The sequence below is a fragment of the Pholis gunnellus genome (genome assembly GCF_910591455.1).
Source record: "Pholis gunnellus genome assembly, chromosome: 18".
NCBI classification, from domain to species: domain Eukaryota; kingdom Metazoa; phylum Chordata; class Actinopteri; order Perciformes; family Pholidae; genus Pholis; species Pholis gunnellus.
The window spans coordinates 4136940-4155198 of NC_136545.1; the positions used below are offsets into that span (position 1 = coordinate 4136940).

General features: G+C 43.2%; 1 protein-coding gene across 1 annotated transcript in view; it reads left to right on the forward strand.

The window, feature by feature from the left end:
• Positions 1-18259, forward strand: part of musk (muscle, skeletal, receptor tyrosine kinase) — a 29018-nt gene that overhangs the window by 1342 nt on the left and 9417 nt on the right. The window contains exons 2-11 of the mRNA XM_079179399.1: positions 4365-4491; positions 5223-5374; positions 5490-5617; positions 5900-6041; positions 6158-6282; positions 11073-11235; positions 13486-13753; positions 13856-14046; positions 14583-14606; positions 14708-14796. Coding sequence (XP_079035525.1) covers positions 4365-4491; positions 5223-5374; positions 5490-5617; positions 5900-6041; positions 6158-6282; positions 11073-11235; positions 13486-13753; positions 13856-14046; positions 14583-14606; positions 14708-14796 — 1409 coding nt within the window. The remainder of the gene's footprint in view (positions 1-4364; positions 4492-5222; positions 5375-5489; positions 5618-5899; positions 6042-6157; positions 6283-11072; positions 11236-13485; positions 13754-13855; positions 14047-14582; positions 14607-14707; positions 14797-18259) is intronic.

The window sequence follows — 18259 nt, forward strand, 5'->3', positions numbered from 1 at the left end:
TCCCCCCCCCCCCCCCCTTGCTTCCTCCCTCTTCCTCCCCCGCAACACCTCCAGGCTTCTAGCATCTTCACCCGCAGACATGAGATCGATACCAGATCCATCTTCTCACAGCACTCTAGGAAAGAAAGCAAACAAGTGCATTTCCATTATGTGGAACTATTGCTTTAAATGCAAAAAATGTTTTTGACTGAACTTAAAAAAATGTGTTTATTTTAACATCGAGTTGAACGGCTTGATTGAACACAGATTTACAAGCTGCAAATATTTTGAAAGAAGTGCTGTAAAACAGCGTTGTTATTATTATTGTTTAATTTGTATTGGCTCTTTGTTGTGGTGTCGGGGCGCGGGTCAGTTGCGCAAAAGCTGAGATGGATGACACAAAAGGATTTGTGTGTTGTGTTGGCTTTCATTAGCTCTGTTCTATGTCATTAAAAATGAGTCGGAGCAAACAAACACAATGGATGTTGATCGTTATCATGTGTCCCTGAAAAGAAGGACATCTGTCTCGTTGGCACCTCAAGTCGCTGTGAATGAGACGGCTTTCAAGTTTCAAGCGTTACATTCTTTCTGTTAAACGACCTGGCGACAGCGTGAGCCAAAATGACTCCTCGGTCACAATCAAGATTTTTGACGTATTTTGTAATTATCCACATAATGCTTTCAGTCAGTGTTGTAAAGTATGTTCTCGCGGGATGAATCAAGACCACTTCTGCATTTAAATGCAGCATGATGGCTTAAAGGGGGTGTCTGCGTTTGAGCCGAAACCACTACAAACAACGGCCGACTCCCCTGCAGACATCTGAGCCCCTGATGTTGCCACGAGAACAATACTATTTTTGTGTTTCTATCATTGTGGTCAAACTAGAAACAATCGCGTAAAAGAAACATGTGTCATGGTCTGCGTGATAGAATCGGAAGGGAACGTTTGTTTACCATTTGGTTAAAGTTGTGGAAAAAACCTAGAGGACAAACTGCAAATCAAAAGCAAACACGGAGGGATGTTACACGTTACAGGCCTCTGTTCCCGGAAAGAAAAAGGGTCGACAGGGGCCGAATGAATACGGGAGGAAATAAAACACAGAAAAAGATGCCATTACAGATTGAGAGAAAAATATTTATTCAGTGGTCATTGCAGAGAAAGGCATCAACAATGGAAACATGAATGGCATGTGCTGTAGGCATTTTGCAGGAGCACAATTGACAGAGCGATTAGATAAGTTGCTCCCGTAGCTGTGCCTACGGTGGAGAAACGCGACACAATCTGAATTGTAAGTCGCTTTGGATAAAAGCGTCTGCTAATTCACTGTAACGTTTTTGTTTAATCAGTAGAAAATAATAGCTAAGACAAAATGACTAATATGCACATTCACTTGTTGGCTATAATATCTCAGGGTTTTACCTTCATTTTAGGACCTACACGTACATGAAAATGACAATATACAAATCTATAATGAACACACACAAACAGGAAAAATACAGGAAAGTGAGTGAGAATGAGAGGCACTTGGTTTGGATCGAGAAGGCTTTTGCAATCCGTACAGTAGAGGCCAGATGTGACCACTGTAACTCTTCTGAAGCCCTTATTAACAGCACTGTATCACTTCTGGTGTCCAAACAGCATTTCATAACAAGAACCTCTCCCAAGGTGAAATCCTGGCGAGGCTCTTGTTTGCTCTAAACAATGAGACATGTGGCTGAACATGGGCGGCAGCGAAGCCCTCGCCCTTCAGATGGTGTCCGCCTGTTCAGACATAATATTGGCAATTGCAAGAGCAACATTGTGGGGAGAAAAAAAACACATTAAGCAACAAACCCACTAAAAAAAACAACCCGATCTTATTTTTGGTAGCGTTCTAATTTTGCAACGCACAGCGAAGGCTGATGGGAGCGTCTTCATAGTTTTGCAAGTATTTGGTCATAAACCAAAGTATCGAATAGAGAAATGTTCTGACCTGATGATGGCGCTAGGTGAAAAAGTCTATCAAAATTCATCTTGAGCGGGACATGGATGGAAATCCATCTCAGTAACAAATCGTGGCGCTTGAAGAAAAGTCTTCATCGAAGTCATTAGGATTCATCCTCTGGGAACCATGTATCTCTACCAAATTTCACAGCAATCCTTCCAGTAGTTAATCAAAAGACAAAAATGTGAACTTGCTAGTGGCACTTAAGTCTTGGGATCCCCAAAGTCATTGGGATTGATTCTCTGGGGAAAATAAATATCTGTAAAAATATAATAACAATAATAATCATAACAATCCGTCCAATAGTCGAGATATTTCAGTCAAGTGGTGATTCGACAGACCAATGGTGCCCTCCATAGAGCCATGACTAAAAATGACTAAAAAGAAGATTTTAGACTGCATACATGAAAAGACTTAAAGGCACAGTGTGTAGGATTTGGAGGCATTTAGAGGTGTGGTTGCAGATTGCAAACAGATGCGGGAGTGTCCTAAAACTTGTATTTTCTCTGCTGACCAGCAGGGGGCGACTCCTCCGCTTGCAAAAAGAAGTCAGGTTGTATAGAAGTCTATGAGAAAATGACTCTACTTCTCACTTGATTTATTACCTCAGTAAACATTGTAAACATGAGTTTATGGTCTCAATCTCTAGTTTCAAGTCTTCTTCAATACAGCATGATGTTCATTTAGTAAATTATGGTTCAAATAGACTATAAAGCAGGGCTTACTGTGATTGACAGGTCGCTACCAGAGCCGTATACGGCAACTATACGTCACTCCTTTGCATTCCAAATATGATAATTTACATTCATTTGTTGCCAAAAACATGGCAACGGCTGTAATCCAAGATGATGACGGTGAAATTGTCGGACTCTAGGCTCCATAACGGCAGTCCACAAACCAATGGATGACGTTACGATGACTACGTCCCCTTCTTATTTACAGTCTATGCATGTAAAATAAAAACGCTAAGGGCTCCCAATGGAGATATGAAGGAGGTGATTAATCTCTAATGAAAACATGATTATGAGTATTATATTTCGTTCCTGCTAATAGATCCCCCCCGGAATGCTACACACTGGCCCTTTAATGAAGCGTACACAAGTGAGATATTTCAACTTACTTTAACCTCAGCAATAAATTATCATCCCAGTGTTTAAAACCCTGTTTTAACACCATGCCAGGGTCTCATTATGATTTACAGTAGCTCCCTATCCATCACACACAGCTAAACAGCAGCAGTGACCTGAGGTCAGGGTCGTGGAAGCGGGCTGTCGTTTCCGGCTATGTTATTGCGAAATTGTGTGTTTCACAAGAGACAAAAAAGCAAGCATAATGTTCCTTAAACCCTAATCCATTCCTTTATTCTCCTCTCCTTATCTTCTCTGTTCCCTTTCCCCTCCTCTGATCTTACCTTCTCTTGTCTCCTGTTTTCTATTTTCCCTCTTCCTCTCCTCTTAGTTCACACAAAGTTCAAGGCGAGCCGTAGGTCTCTGATCTGAATCCACATATAAACAGTTGCTGCCTCGCCCCCATGTGCTGCTACTATCTCCCTCCATCCCTTTTCCCTTTGAACATGTCTTTTCTTTTGTTTTTACTCCCCTTCTACTCAATATATTCACCCAGAGTAAGAAAGACCAGCTTACTTATACTTTCCTTTTAATCTTCTCTCACTTGAAAATAATCCCTCTTCTCCTTTTTTCCTTCAACTCTCTTTTGGATGAATTAATATCGATCGCTTCTTTACTCTGGATTCAGCTGGTTCATATCATGGAAAAGAACAGGTGTTTCTAATGGCTTGTATAACCCTAACCCACAGAACTGGTCATTTACTCGCTCTCCTTTTAACAAAGACCATCTGTCGAAACAAGATAGCGGAGAACAGAGTGTGAGCCTATCCCATGAGCATTGAATTGAAACGTCCTTGATTCAACTTCTGCTTGAATAGAAAAATAAAAAATAACGCGGAAAACTCGAGTTCAACTACATGTCTCTCCTTCTCTGTCGTCCTCTCTTCCCTCTAATCTTTTTCTTCTTCTCTTTCTCCATACTTTACACAACATTGCAACCCCCCCCCCCCCCCCCCCCCCCTCAAAGTCACCCTCTTCTGCTCTAATCGGGGGGCCAAAGCTGTTACAAACCTCTGATCTGGTCCCGTTAGTCATAGCTGGATGGTGGAAACAGATGACTCTAGCTAGAAAAGGAATGCCAAGAATGTCAAATAGTTTAGTTGAAAAGCTGCAGCTGGGATTCAGCTCAAAGGCACACTCAGCCAAATGCGATGTCCGCGTACTACGGTGGACAGGAAATCAAAACATTCCAGCATCAAATCCCTTTTTCCAAATACTGTAATGGGTCTTGTAACAAAAGTCGTTGTGTTTTCTTCACATGTTCACCACATAGCGCCTCGCATCATCACCTTATTAGAGACATTGGATGTACTGCTGGATCACAACGCCACCTTCATCTGTGAGGTGGAGTCCCGCCCCCGTGCTGACATCAGTTGGACCAAGAACAACCACCCAATCATGTAAGTTTGACCTCTTTCAACTAGAGCATTCATCTAGGAGTCCGCTCTTGTAGGTTCATTAAGGACTATACCACGCAAATGACAAAAGATTCAAAAGGTAATCTGGGATTTACTTTGTCTTTATTCTGGCTTCATATTTGGTGCAAAATACTCTTTCACAAAAAGGAACATCACATTTTGTGAGTAATCTTGTGATATTGTGTTTTCAGTTCTTGTCTCAGTATTTGCTTGCCATTACAAGGCTAACCTCAAAATGGTGAAACAGCTGCCACATCGCCATCCCCAGGCTATGGTTATGTTAAAGTGATCAAAAACAAAAGCTGTTAGGTATGGCCTAACCTGACATAACTTGAAACACAACAGGCCAAAGGTTATAAAAAAGACATCACCCACCCCAGTAACAGTTGGTTCACCCTACTGCCGTCTGACAAGATATAAAGAAGTAGGCTGAGACTCCTCAACTTACATACCACATAAGATTAGCTACTCATTTTGACTGTCACAATGCTAATATTTGTGCAGGTATTTGCACAAGTATAATTTCTAAATATTGCCAGGTGCAGATATTGGTCGTCACTTATGCACTGATTGTTCCGTGTAAGGTTCATATTCGGCCTTTGTCTAACAAGCATATTTCTAAAGCCCAGACATTTTAAAGTATGGTAAAAAGTCCATTGGTCTCTCCCACTCACAGTCACACTCTGTTTTCACCGTCCTTTTTGTCCCACCAGGTACTATGACCCCCGGTACATTACCAGGGAGCAGGGACAGATGCTAAGCATCCCTCGCGTGAGAGAGACAGACAATGGAGAGTACTGCTGCCTCGCCACTAACGGCATCGGAGAGGCAGCCAAGAGCTGCGGGGCTCTGCAGCTCAAGATGAGTATGTCTGCTGTGTCCCTCGCTTTTTTGTCATGCTGGAGTCTTCAGATTTTCTGAAATAATTGAATAATTTGATGATTCTAAACAATTCTGTCTTGTCCGTCCCCTTCCGCCAGAGCCACAGATCAAACGCCATCCTACCAACGTCACCCTTCTGGTAGAATCCAAAGCGGTGCTGCCCTGCGTTACCCTCGGCAACCCCAAACCGGATGTCACCTGGCTCAAAGATGACGAGCTCATCAAAGTATGCACTTTCTTTCACTGACGTGTACAGCATTGGCAAAGGGACGTTTTCCAGCCACATGAGATGTTTCATAGATTTAGCAACATGGTGCCAATGTTTGTGTGGGTCTGACCTGGACTGGGAGGGAGTGAGTGCTGTTTGTAAGCATAGAGGACCATCTCTTCTTTGGGGCTTGGTTTCTATTGTCCCATAGAATCGGATACAAACATGATGGAATACAAATGTGGAGAAATCAATTCCATCTTTGAAACAAAGCAATAAAAATGGTCTCCTCTCTGCCAGGTCAGTGACCGTGTTACCATTCTTGACTACGGTGCATTGAAGATCCATCAGATACAGAAGGAGGATGCAGGACAGTATCGCTGTGTGGCCAGGAATAGCTTTGGATTGGCCTTTTCAAAGCCTGTCACCATCGAGGTCCAGGGTATGCATTTTAACACAGGTTCACTGACTGTTCTTGGTACAGTATGTCTCTTTTATAATATAATTGATTTGTTGCAATATATCGTGTGTCTGTGTGTTGTGTGTGCGTGAGTTCAGCTCCAGCACGAATCCTGCGGGTTCCCAAGGAGAAGCGGGTAGCGTACGGAAGCCAGATTTCTTTGGAGTGTAATGCCACGGGGAATCCCATCCCCTCCATCACCTGGCTGGAAAACGGGAACACGGTGAGTGTTCAGGTTCAGTGTGTGTGTTTGATGGGTTTGACCAATATAACAGATGCTGGTTCATTTCGGCTTGTATCTTCTTTTTGATGTATCCCCAAGGGGTCAAAAAGCATCTAAACCACATATAATGACACACTAAAGCTCTCCACTGAATTTTTCCAAAGGGAAAAAACATTATTTATGGTAGCTCCATCTGGCCATCCCTCCGTCCACGTCCACTGTCTCTCATAAATGCTTGTGATCTCACGGTTGTCTCCTTCTGCGTGGGTCGTTGAGTCCGTCTCAGATGTCAGTCCGCACAGCCAGCATCAGAGAAATGTCATCGCGCGGCTTGACATTGTGACACATTGTCAGCCGCGGAGCCCTGCGTAATGGGAAAGCTCCGACGATGACAGAGTAGATAGTCAGGAGCGACCAGTACGCATCGCAGTCTGAGGAAAATACTCACGTTGAGTTTTTTATCCGTGAAATCTCCACGTACCGTTGCATGGATCTGGAAACCTACACAGTAGCTTTGTCCGCTTTTGTCAAATTAGCAGCGAACAGCTGCCTATAGCTGTCTGGCAAATCCAAAGAGACAGAAGCAGACGCACCAAGTTACCGCATGAATACAGTGACTCATTTAGAAACAAATCCATTACTTGTCCTCTACCAGTCCTCCAGTGGATCTCTCTTTATGGTCTATTTGGGGGGGGGGGGGGGTGCAGCTGCACTTCACGTTCAAGGATTATGGGGTCCATGAGGACTACCTCAAGTTCAACATTTTGGCCTTCAGAATCATGTTTATTTTTCTGTCGTCATCTTGTTTTTGTTTTTTTGCAACCAGAAGGGACGCTAGAGAGTGGAGCTAATGAGACTTTTAGGCAACCGAAAAGGGTTACAACTAACTTCCATTTCAACTGAAAACACACTGTGAAAGGGTTAAAGCTCTAAGACGAAAACATGAACAACTCCCAGACCGAACAACGCCGTGGTAGTGACCTGTCAATCACAAGGTAGCCCCGCCCTAAAGCATACCCATTTGTTGTGGTCTATTTGGGGCCATGTGGTCTAAACTAATATGATGTTCTTCTTGTTTGGGACACCGGGCACCGTACCGCTCAGTGGTGTTATTAATATGTCCATGTGGCTCAATAGATAAAACAATTAAGATCATAAACACAGAAGCCAAACTTCATAGTAACCTGGTCACGCGAGCAAGGGGCGAGCGGGGGGGAAACCGGGACACGAGGAACACTAATCCACACGCACATACTGTGCTGCAAACGCACAAGAAATGACCCACTTATCCCTCGCTCTACCCTCTCCCTCTCCCTGGATGTCTCTCTCTCTCTCTCTTTCTGTCTCACTCCTTCACACAGTCAATTTAAATGATTTAGCCGCGGGATCAGCGATATAAACAGCAGGGGAATTCTCATTAGGGTGACAGAGGATTGAAGAGATTGCCTTGCATTTAGCCGGTGATGGCTGTGTCACATGTGTGTCATGGGCTTTGATCAGGGGTTCGCAATGAATGGTTTGCATTAAACTGGGCTCCGACAGCCCGGCCATGTAAGGTGGTCTCACTGGGATACAAAGCTGGCACAGAGGGCTGGTCTATGTTAAGGTCATGCAAAGGAAGATAACTACAAGAGGTTGAACAAAGGTACCTGCTGATGAATGTTTTAAATAAACGACATAACTCAAACTGCTTTTGAGACCCAGAGTGCCAATTGCTGTGATCCGTGCTAATGATCTACTGACTATACGTTGTAACATGTGAGTCACTGTGAAGGTTTGGTTGTAATCCGCCCTTGCAGTTCGAACCACATGCAATGCTTAAGGAGAAGACATTAATCATGACTCATGCCGAGTGCAAACGATTTCTTTTTTTTTTTAAACTGAATTGAAACACCAGGAGAGTGAATTCTCCTCTTCCTGTGGGAGAAAAGTTCACGTATCAGACCAAGAAAGGAAGAAAGAATGCTCTATTCAGATTTCAGTTGATGCGCTACAATCACAGTCTGTAGGGGAGAGTGGGGTCAGTTGGCCAAGTTAGAAAGCAACGATGCCGATGCCATTCACCTTCACTCAACAAATGTATTGTTTGAAAGCTTATTTTCTGGCCCATCAGTTGAGGCCGGTGTTAGCTGTCTGAATTTCTGTCGGTCGCTAGTAAATGGGTCCGAAGGGTGTCCTCTCTGTCTCTGGGACAGTTGGGGACAGTACTGTAAAAAAGTTCCAACCTTGATACAAATCAACAGAAAGCAGACAGAAAGAAGACAGAGGCTTTTCCTAATTCAATAAGTCACTCAGTCAATATTTACTCAAGCGGCAGCCAGTCAGAATCTATTTTTGGGTTGGGCCCTGAAAGAACTTGATAAATTGTTAGCAGATACCTTTTTTTGTCATCACTGTTCCGGTAGTCTGTGAGTGATGAAAGCTTATTATGATGTTGATCAAAACAGAAGTAGAAAAAGTCACTGTGACCTCACCCCTTGGTTTGAGGACTGCCTCGACATTCTGGCTTTTGGAATGTTGTTTTTTATGCCGGACCTTGTTTTATTTTTTGCAACCAGAAGTGACACGAGAGGGTGGTGCAACCAAACGCTGAATAAGACATTTTTAGGGAACCAAAAAGTTGACGACTAACTTCCTGTTCATTTGAAAACACACCGTGAAAGGGTTAAAGTTCGAAGACGAAAACACGGACGACTCCCAGACCGGACAACGCTGTGTTAGCAACCTGTCAATCACAAGGTAGCCCCGCCCTATAGCACACTCTGCTTTATGGTCTGTTTGACTCTAAATGGACCATCATTTACTAAATGAACATCATGCTGTGTTGAAGAAGACTTGAAACTAGAGACTGAGACCATAAACTCATGTTTACTGACATCACTGCTCTGGTTTTTGGTTTGTGTTGTTACAATCTCCACTCCACCTCTGTAAACCTCTGGCATCCTGATCTAAATGTTTTTTTAAGTTTTTAATTCTTTTTTTTAATCATGGACATTGAATTACTCATTTGACCACAAACCTGGATTGTTTTTGTTTTTTTCAACCAGGCAGCAGATATGTTATCATGCATGCCAATGCGGGCAGACAAACACCACACAACGTCTGGGGATTTAATAGTCTTGGGTGCTAGCTACAAAGTGATTACAGGCCCATTATGCTTGTAAATAATATTTGTGTGTGCTGATTAAAATGACTGTGTGAGCTGCTTTTCTGGCAGCTTGTTGGGGTCGTTAATTAATTTCAGCGAGGCTGGATCGAGCTCGTCCCAAAAAACAGGAGGGTGTCAGACACAACTTCAAATATAGACATCGCACATCAGCACCCATACACACACACACACACACACACACCTACACACACACACACACACACACACACACACACTACTCTCTCTCCCATATATCATTTATATATTTGTGGAAGTTATGTGTCGATACAGAAACCAAAAACAACAATGGCATTTCATCTGGTTCCATCCGCCCAGTGTGAATACCAGAGAATCTTTAAATTTGTAAATGATCACAGGCGGTTGTATTAATGCCAGACACATAGCTCACTGTATGCGCTTCATTTTATCAACTCAACACCCATGAGACTGCAATACAATCAGTGTATGAACACTTTACCAATGTTTAATTATTCATTTTATGATGGAAGATTCAGAGGACAGATTTTTCCTATTTTCATAATCTGTTCACAATTAAATGTTTCCATTACCGCCATCATCTGTTAAAGAGTGCTATTACATGGATAGACTGCTTGATCTCATCAGATAAAGCTCAGTTCTGTTCTCTGAGTCTCTGAGTGATCTGAATACAACCAAACGCATAATCATCCTGGGACATCATTTCTTCGGTAATATTCTTTGGAGATATTTTACCAAATTCTCACCTGGTTATCCGTAACGTCCTGCCACTTCAAATACAAGTTCCAACAATAAATACTGAGGTTGGAAAGTCTGCTCTCAGATGTGCTGCCCTACTTCCTGCTTAGCAACAAACGCCAGACGGGCAATGTGAGCAACTAGCTGGTGAACACAGTGGAGCATCTGGCAGCTAGAATATTAGACGTACATTCGTCAGGAGGACAGAAACACAGCTCACAGTGAAATCTAATGTTGTTTTGTGTCTCTTGGTTTGAATAGGAAACGGTCTCCTAATACGTTTGACACGACATCATATGTCGTATGTCAATGTTGTGTTTTTGGGCTGTTCTGCTGCCCAGAAGTGGACGAAAAAAGTAAATCTTTAATTAATTAAACTACTTTAAAGCTACCAATTACCTAACACTATAGCAAAGCTATCCTAGGGATACGTCTAGTTTAGTTAACTAAAACTACAAAAAAGAAATGGTCATGAAAACAAAATAAAAATAAAATTCACACGGTACATGTGATACAACATTATCACGAAATCTCACACAAATAAACTGTGCAGGAAGGAGTGTTTTTTCTCTCAGCTTGCACGGCTCACATGTAAAAACATGTGTTGTCGGTGGACCTTGTCATGGTCCATGGTGAGTCTTCCTCAGGCTGAGAGGAAGATGATGACGCTGTCGCTGTGTGAGAGCACTGAACAATATGAACATAGTTGAATTTACAAGCAAGCTACTGCAACATGTGGTTAAACTAGTTGACGTACATGTAGGTCACTACTCCACAACACTCCTTATGAAGGCGATGTATTCATGGTGTCATTTTTTTAACAGTAACTTGTCCTGATGCATGATGACACCCTGTCTGCTGTCATTCATCTCATTTTGTTTTGGGGGGGGGGGTGGTTATTTTCCAGATTTCGGGCGCATCCGTGGATGAGACTTTGACGGGCGAGGTGATCCTGTCCGTTCTTAAAGTGACGGCGAACAAGCCGGCCCTGTACACATGTCTGGCCTCCAACAGACACAACGCCGGAGCCAACACCGTCAAGGCAACGGCCAGAGTCACCGTCGCAGGTAGTGACACCCTTTTTTTTTTCATCCTCTGTTCGACGCTGACATCTGTGTGTGTGTGTTAGAGGGGGAGGGTCGCTGCTGCGGTGTTAGCTGCCAGTTATATTGTGTTTTGTGTGGCTTCAGCTGTTTGTCCCCCCCCCCCCCCCATTTGCTACCTAAGCCACACTCAGCCACACATCCCATGACCACAGTCACCTAGAAAAAACACACACATCCCTTCCTCTCCGACCACACACACTGTCCCTCCACCTGGTTGTCCCTCACAGCTAGCTATGAGCGAGTGAGAGCAGCACCATGGTTGGTTTTCTTCTCCTGCCGAGATTGATTTTGATCTTTTTTCCTCCTCTCTTCTCCCCTCTCCTCCTGCTTGTGTTTCTTCAACCGGCATTTTCTGGATATTGCCACTTCCCCATAGAGTGGAGGTAAGCCAAATGCTCCTTATTTCTATAAACTTTTTTTTCGTTACCTTTTGTTACCCCCCAGGTTTTCCTCCTCTCCTCCAGGACATTGCCTTTAACTGAATACTATACGGGCACTACAACCCTCTGTGGTTGAAGAAGTGCTGTTGCTTGCTTTAATATGCATTTTAGCTCTGGCGATAGACGGCAATGCTCAGCAGGAGCCGGTCCGTCAGTCACCCGTACGGTGTGAGCTGAATTTGAACTTTGCTGAACCACACCACAACCCCAGTAACCACATCTGGACTATGTAACTGCAGATAGAGAGAGAGGGGGTAATGTTGACCTTGGGATGCCTGATTTTCTGAGGTAAGAAAGAAGAAAGAGACGGTGAATTGCAGGTCACAGACCAACAAAAGGATCAGGCTTAATGGTTAGATCTTACATGATATTCCGACCCATGACCACATCTGGACCGTATTGACAGGATGTAAAGACAGAGAGAGAGTCATACAGAGAGAGAAGAAAGACATGGTGGGGTTGACAGAATCACAAGTCAGCTTCAAGTTCCCCGACATCTGGAGGTTGTAAGTGTTGCAGTATACAGACAGGAGTGCAGGTCAGACAGCAGAGATCGGTGATGTGTGAGACAGACAGACAGAAATGTGGATCAGATCCACGCTGGAGGACAAACAGACATGAGAGCTGGAAATCAAGCAGGCAGACAGAGTGGAAGACGGATAGAGAGGGACTGACAGACAGGTTTATGTATGACTGATCTCAGACAGGCAGACAGACAGGATGTAAGTCCAATACGAGAAATCTACAAACCTTTTCCGTGAGCAACATCTGGATGATTTTAAAGAAGATATTTCAGATGTACACCATGCCTTTCCCCCCGATATCTAGACATTTTGTACACAAACGGAAAAAATGAGCAGTTTGAGTTTATTCTTTAAATTCAATTCACGCTCCTTTGACCCCATAACACAATTTCCACACCTTACGAACACTTTGCTCGTCCATCCCTCTTACAGTCACACCTCCCTCCCATCCCTTCACACCTACCAGACCTTGCAGCAAAGACAGTAAGGGCCAAAGCAAAAAAAAAAAAGAAGCAATATCACAACAAGAAATAAATACATTGATTGATTAATCAATGAGATAAAAGTGGAAAAGGACTGATTGCTCCGGGGACCCATAGTCGGGATCTATTTCTCACTGTTTTTCATTCGTTTTTCATTCGACCCGTCCAGGGTCGACTCATCTCTCCCCGTCGATATCAGGGGTTTAGATCATGGATGGACGAACTTGTCTCCCTCATAGAAAGACTGTCATACCTGCTTATCCTCAAAGTAAAAATCTGAAAAAAGTGTGCTGAACAGATACTATAGATATAAACGCTATACAGCAATTATCTATAAAAAAACAAGATATTTGAAATGTGTTTATCTTAAAAATGTCTTTCTGCCGGGACAAATTGTGTCATCTTTCCTCATTGAATGTCTATAAACACCCGTCAGTAAATGTTTAAGCTATCAGCTGAGCCAATGCACGAGACACTTAATATAATAAAGTCCAGGCCGCTCCTGTACAATACATAGTTGCAGTCATGCGTGTTTACCTGGAGTACGCTTATTTGATCCATTTACAGTACCAAGTCAATATCAATGACATGAATCATTATAGTTTTCTTTCCCCTATGTGTTTTGGAGGACTTTGTAGTACTTAAAAAATCATTGGAGCTGGGAGACAGATAGTCGTGCTGACATAGAACAGCGGGCTTAAAGACACATGCACCAACTCTCTGCTGCGGTGTGTCAAGCAACTCAACCTGAGAGTCTCTTCTTCCCACGCAGACTCTACAAGGGCGTCTCCGGCTACTGCAGCGCGTACCGCGGCGACGCGTGCCGCTCCGTCCTGCGAGACGACCTGCTGGTGTTCTTTAACTCCTCCCTCTCGGACCCCGAGGACATGCAGGAGTACCTGGTCCAGAGCTGGTGGACGGAGCTGGAGGGCCTCAGCGCGCTGTGCAGCCCCGCGGCGCGCTCCCTGCTCTGCCACTCTTCCTTCCCTGACTGCAACCCGTCAGGGTTGGGACCAGCGCCCAAACCCGTCTGCAGGTTGGCATCTCCCTCACCCTGTCTGTTTGCACAAGAATAAGTGGATTACTGAATGAATGAAGTTGCATCTTCTTCTATTTCTTGTTCCTTTTCACTGAACAGAGAACACTGCCTGGCAGTGAAGGAGCTGTACTGCCACAAGGAGTGGTTGATGCTCGAGGGCAGTTCAGTCCAGTCTGGCTTCCTCAGCTCTGCCACCGGGTCCCTCGCCTCCAGTTCACTGCTGCCCAACTGTCAGGCCCTGCCGAGTCTTCACACAGACCCTGACGCTTGCACACATGTCCCTTTTGTAGGTAAGATTGCCCCAACGCCCCCCAGAGAAAGAAGCACATAATCCAGAATGTGAAGAATTTCCTGGAGTCCTCTGAGGAGCAAGTTGGAAAAGGGGTTATAAATAACTTTTATATATAATATAATAATATATAATATAATAACTAACAATTCTAATTGAATTGATTTGCTAGAAGCTGCTAAAATCTTGATCACAGCAATCTTGCATAAGAGCCAAAAAGAAATGGAGCGTTACGTCAAAGAAAAGCAAGAGTTTGCCGGGTGCAGTTAGTTTTGGCCCAATGAATCCCGGCCCGCTAAGCTGCGGGTCGCTGATACTGATGAGGTCATTAAAAGGGTTTGACTCAGCTGGGCCAAAATACACAGCTACAAGCTTGTGTGCGCGTTGTAAGCTTTAAAGGGCCGAGGCGTAGTAGTGGGTATGTTTGCTCTGTAATATAATCGGAACTGTACTGAAATGACCCTCAGTGCTGCTTGACAGCTGCGCTTCCTCTCAAAATGTATGTTTTTGTCTTATCTGCTCTTTTCTGCATTTCAGACATCAAGAAAGATCAAATCACGAGTAAGTTGAAAATCTGATTAAAGTGGAACACAAACGTCAATCAAATTCATCCGTTCAATAAATAGTATGAATGCTGAATTCTTTCTGTTTGGTACCAACAGCGACGTGTTTCAGCGACAGAGGCCGTTTCTACCAAGGCAGCGCGAATGTGACGAGGTCCGGGGTACCGTGTCAGTCATGGAGCCAACAGGTATTGTGGCTTGTGTGTGTGTGTGTGTGTGTGTGTGTGTGTGCTTGAATGTTTCTAAAGCCATAATGTCACATCAGCATACAACGTGTAGAACGGATAAACCTTGATATGACTAAAACACGCAGTGCAGATACCAAAAAACACATGTAAATAGCGGTTGGGTCTCGATATCAGGGCAGTTCTCATCCAGCATTTGTAGCTGTACCTACGAAAAATAATGCGCAGCAATTTATAGACATCCCACGAAATACTTTTGTATGTGATTCACAGGCGGCAACCTCCGTTTCTGACGAGTACAGCCAATGACCAGCAGGGGGCGACTCCTCAGATTGTGTAGAAGTCTATGAGAAAATGACTCTACTTCTCTCTTGATTTATTACCTCAGTAAACATTTTAAACATGAGTTTATGGTCTCAGTCGCTAGTTTCAAGTCTTCTTCAACACAGCATGATGTTCATTTAGTAAATGATGCTCCATTTAGAGTCAAACAGACCATGAAGAGGAGTATGCTTTAGGGCGGGCTTACTGTGATTGACACTTTGCTGCCACAGAGCCGTATAGGTAGTCTCTACATCAGTCCTCTTCTTTAACCTAACTAAGTATTATGTATGTGTGTAACAAGCGGAAATTGACACTTGTTGCTTGCTTTTGTAGGAAAACACACAAAAAAGTACAAATAACTTTTCTTAAGATATCATACGATTCCTTGTATAAAGATACGTTGCAATATTATATTATCTGCTAATGGAAATGTCCTCCTGTCCTTTAGTCACATGTTTAAACTCATGACTTCACAATCATCACAAAATAGAGATGGAAAAAGAAAATGATGGGTGGCAATCATTGAGCAAAGTTCATAATAGTTGTAGGCATGGACAGCCAAAAGACTAATGCCTGTATTTATAAAGTCCAAGAGTCTAAGACTCTAGTGTGACTGATATTATGTGTGTGGATGTTCGGTTTTAAATTAAAGATTCCTGATCTCTAACCAGAAACAGAAAAACACTCAAAAGCACAGCACACACACACACACACACACACACACACACACACATACACACGCACAAACACACACACACACACTCCCTGTGGCCCAAAAGCCTCTTTATGTTTGTATGGCTTTGCTCTGTGAGAGAGCCTGTGAGGGTGAGCTGTTACTACTCTCCTGTGCAGTGTGCATGTGTGTGTGTGTGTGTGTGTGTGTGTGTGTGTGTGTGTGTGTGTGTGTGTGCCAGGTCAGCAGAGAGAGGGGAGGGGCTCATCATGTCACATCCTGCCTCTGGAAGCAATTAGCTTTCACACGCATATGCTGCACAGACTCCGTCACTAACACACACTCTCTCTAACATGTTACGCCAGCTCTCACACACACACACACACACACACACACACACACACACACACACACACACCTACACACACACACACACACACACACACACACACACACACACACACACACACACACACACACACACACACACACACACACAGGTGAAACTGAAAGAACGTTTTCTCTCAGCTTGGAGCAGTTAAAAAGTCAGCCAAAGACAGCGTTTTTAATTCATAATTTAGCTAACGTTAGCTGAATTTATGGTGGCAGATGTCAATTCAGTGGACAAAAGTAACGGGTACCACCCTGTCTGACAATCAAGGACCCATTATTGCAAAAATGACCAAGAATTTTGAGTCGTAAATCTGTCACCAGTTGTGAATGACATACCTGCAGAGTGAGAGCACAAAGCTTATAAGCATAGCAGCAGTAACTTAGGGGAGCTCCATGATACCAATGTGTAGTGGTTCACACAGTGGGTGCTGCTCGAGGGATGGTTCCCCCCACGGGTCCTTTGTTGTGTTTTGTAATAACAATGCACCACATTTAAAATGTCAGACACATTAACTTGATTTAATGGTACGATTTCAACATATGAAAACAGAAGAAAAACTAATTTATATATAAAAATCACTGTAGTAAAAACTAGGCTATTAATATCCAGTTATGCCACAGCAATCCATGACGACTCACGGCAAGAACGCATGGACAACTTGTCGCCGTAGCACAGCACGCTTTCCAGCGTGGGAGTTTTTCAGGAGCTCAGCAAGTCCGAAAAAAAACCCGAGGGCCAGAGCAAGCAATAAAGATAAAGCTTCTGCGCGGCGAACAGAGCTCAAAGAAATGCTGACACGTCTCAGACCTCAACATAGTCTGAGTCCACTGAATCTGAGCCCGGCAACACCACTGAGATCAGTGTGAACGAGGATTAATGGACAGGTTGGACATCATGTGTGATTTGGTTCTTTCATCCATGGTGTACATGAAACACAAAAAAAAAACATTTGAAGTTAAGTATTTAATTGATATAATATAATATCATATAATATGATAAAATATAATATAATACAATATGATATATGATATGATGTGATATAATATAATATCATTTCTGTGTACATATTTGCATGTAAAATTGGGGCTCAGGGTGCAAAAAACATGTCATTTAAAGGGGGGCCGTCTGAAAAGGTTTGGGACACTGGTCTACATTAAAGTCAGGATTTCACTTTTTTTGAGAAGATGACATCAGGTAGAACACGTCTACCATGTGGTACTTCCAGGAACAGACTGGTATTCTGTGATATGACGTGACGGCCACACATAAATGAAAAGGTTGTCTGAAACTGAAGGGACAACTCTGAAATGAATTCTACCAACTTTCAATTTCATTTGAAAAAGTCTCTCTCTCTTACATTCATCCTCTCTGATTCATGACGCCCTATAGTTGAAGCTAAAGTGTAGCTTTCATCTGCCTCCCTGGTCCATCAGAGGGAGAGCAGCTGTTCCTAATACTTTGCACAGTCAGTGTCGTTTTTTTTTCCTCCTTCTAAAATCTACGACGCACGATCATTCAGCGGTGGCTCGGTCCAAAGTCATCATTTACCTTCTACGGATCACATAGCAGATGTTTTTAAGCAAATATTTTTTTATAGTGGGAATAAAATATTCTTCACACATGAGTGCTGGAGGAAATGAGCCAAAAACTCTTATGTTCCACAGGTCACATGTTGCCCTCTGTATTAAAATCACATTTATGGACAGCACATACTCGACACATATGAACGCTGTGGTGTGCACGGGCTGAGTAGCGTCCTATTTTGTGCTGAGTCATGGAGAAATACTGCAGCAAAACTTTGATTCAGTCAGACTGCTGAGAACCCCACCGTTACATAAATAAAAAGCAAGACATGGCACTTAATTCACGGTTAGGGTGGTATTCATCATCAGTTTAATATTACACCTACAATGACATTATATATACTAGGTGATTTTTTTAACGTAATTAATTAAGTTTACATTTTTATTTAACCTAAATTTCAACTAAATCTTTTGTTATCCCCTGTTAAGGGACCTTGTGGTCGTTAGAATAAAGACGGATCTCCCAAAAACCAAAAGCTCAAGTAGCGTGAC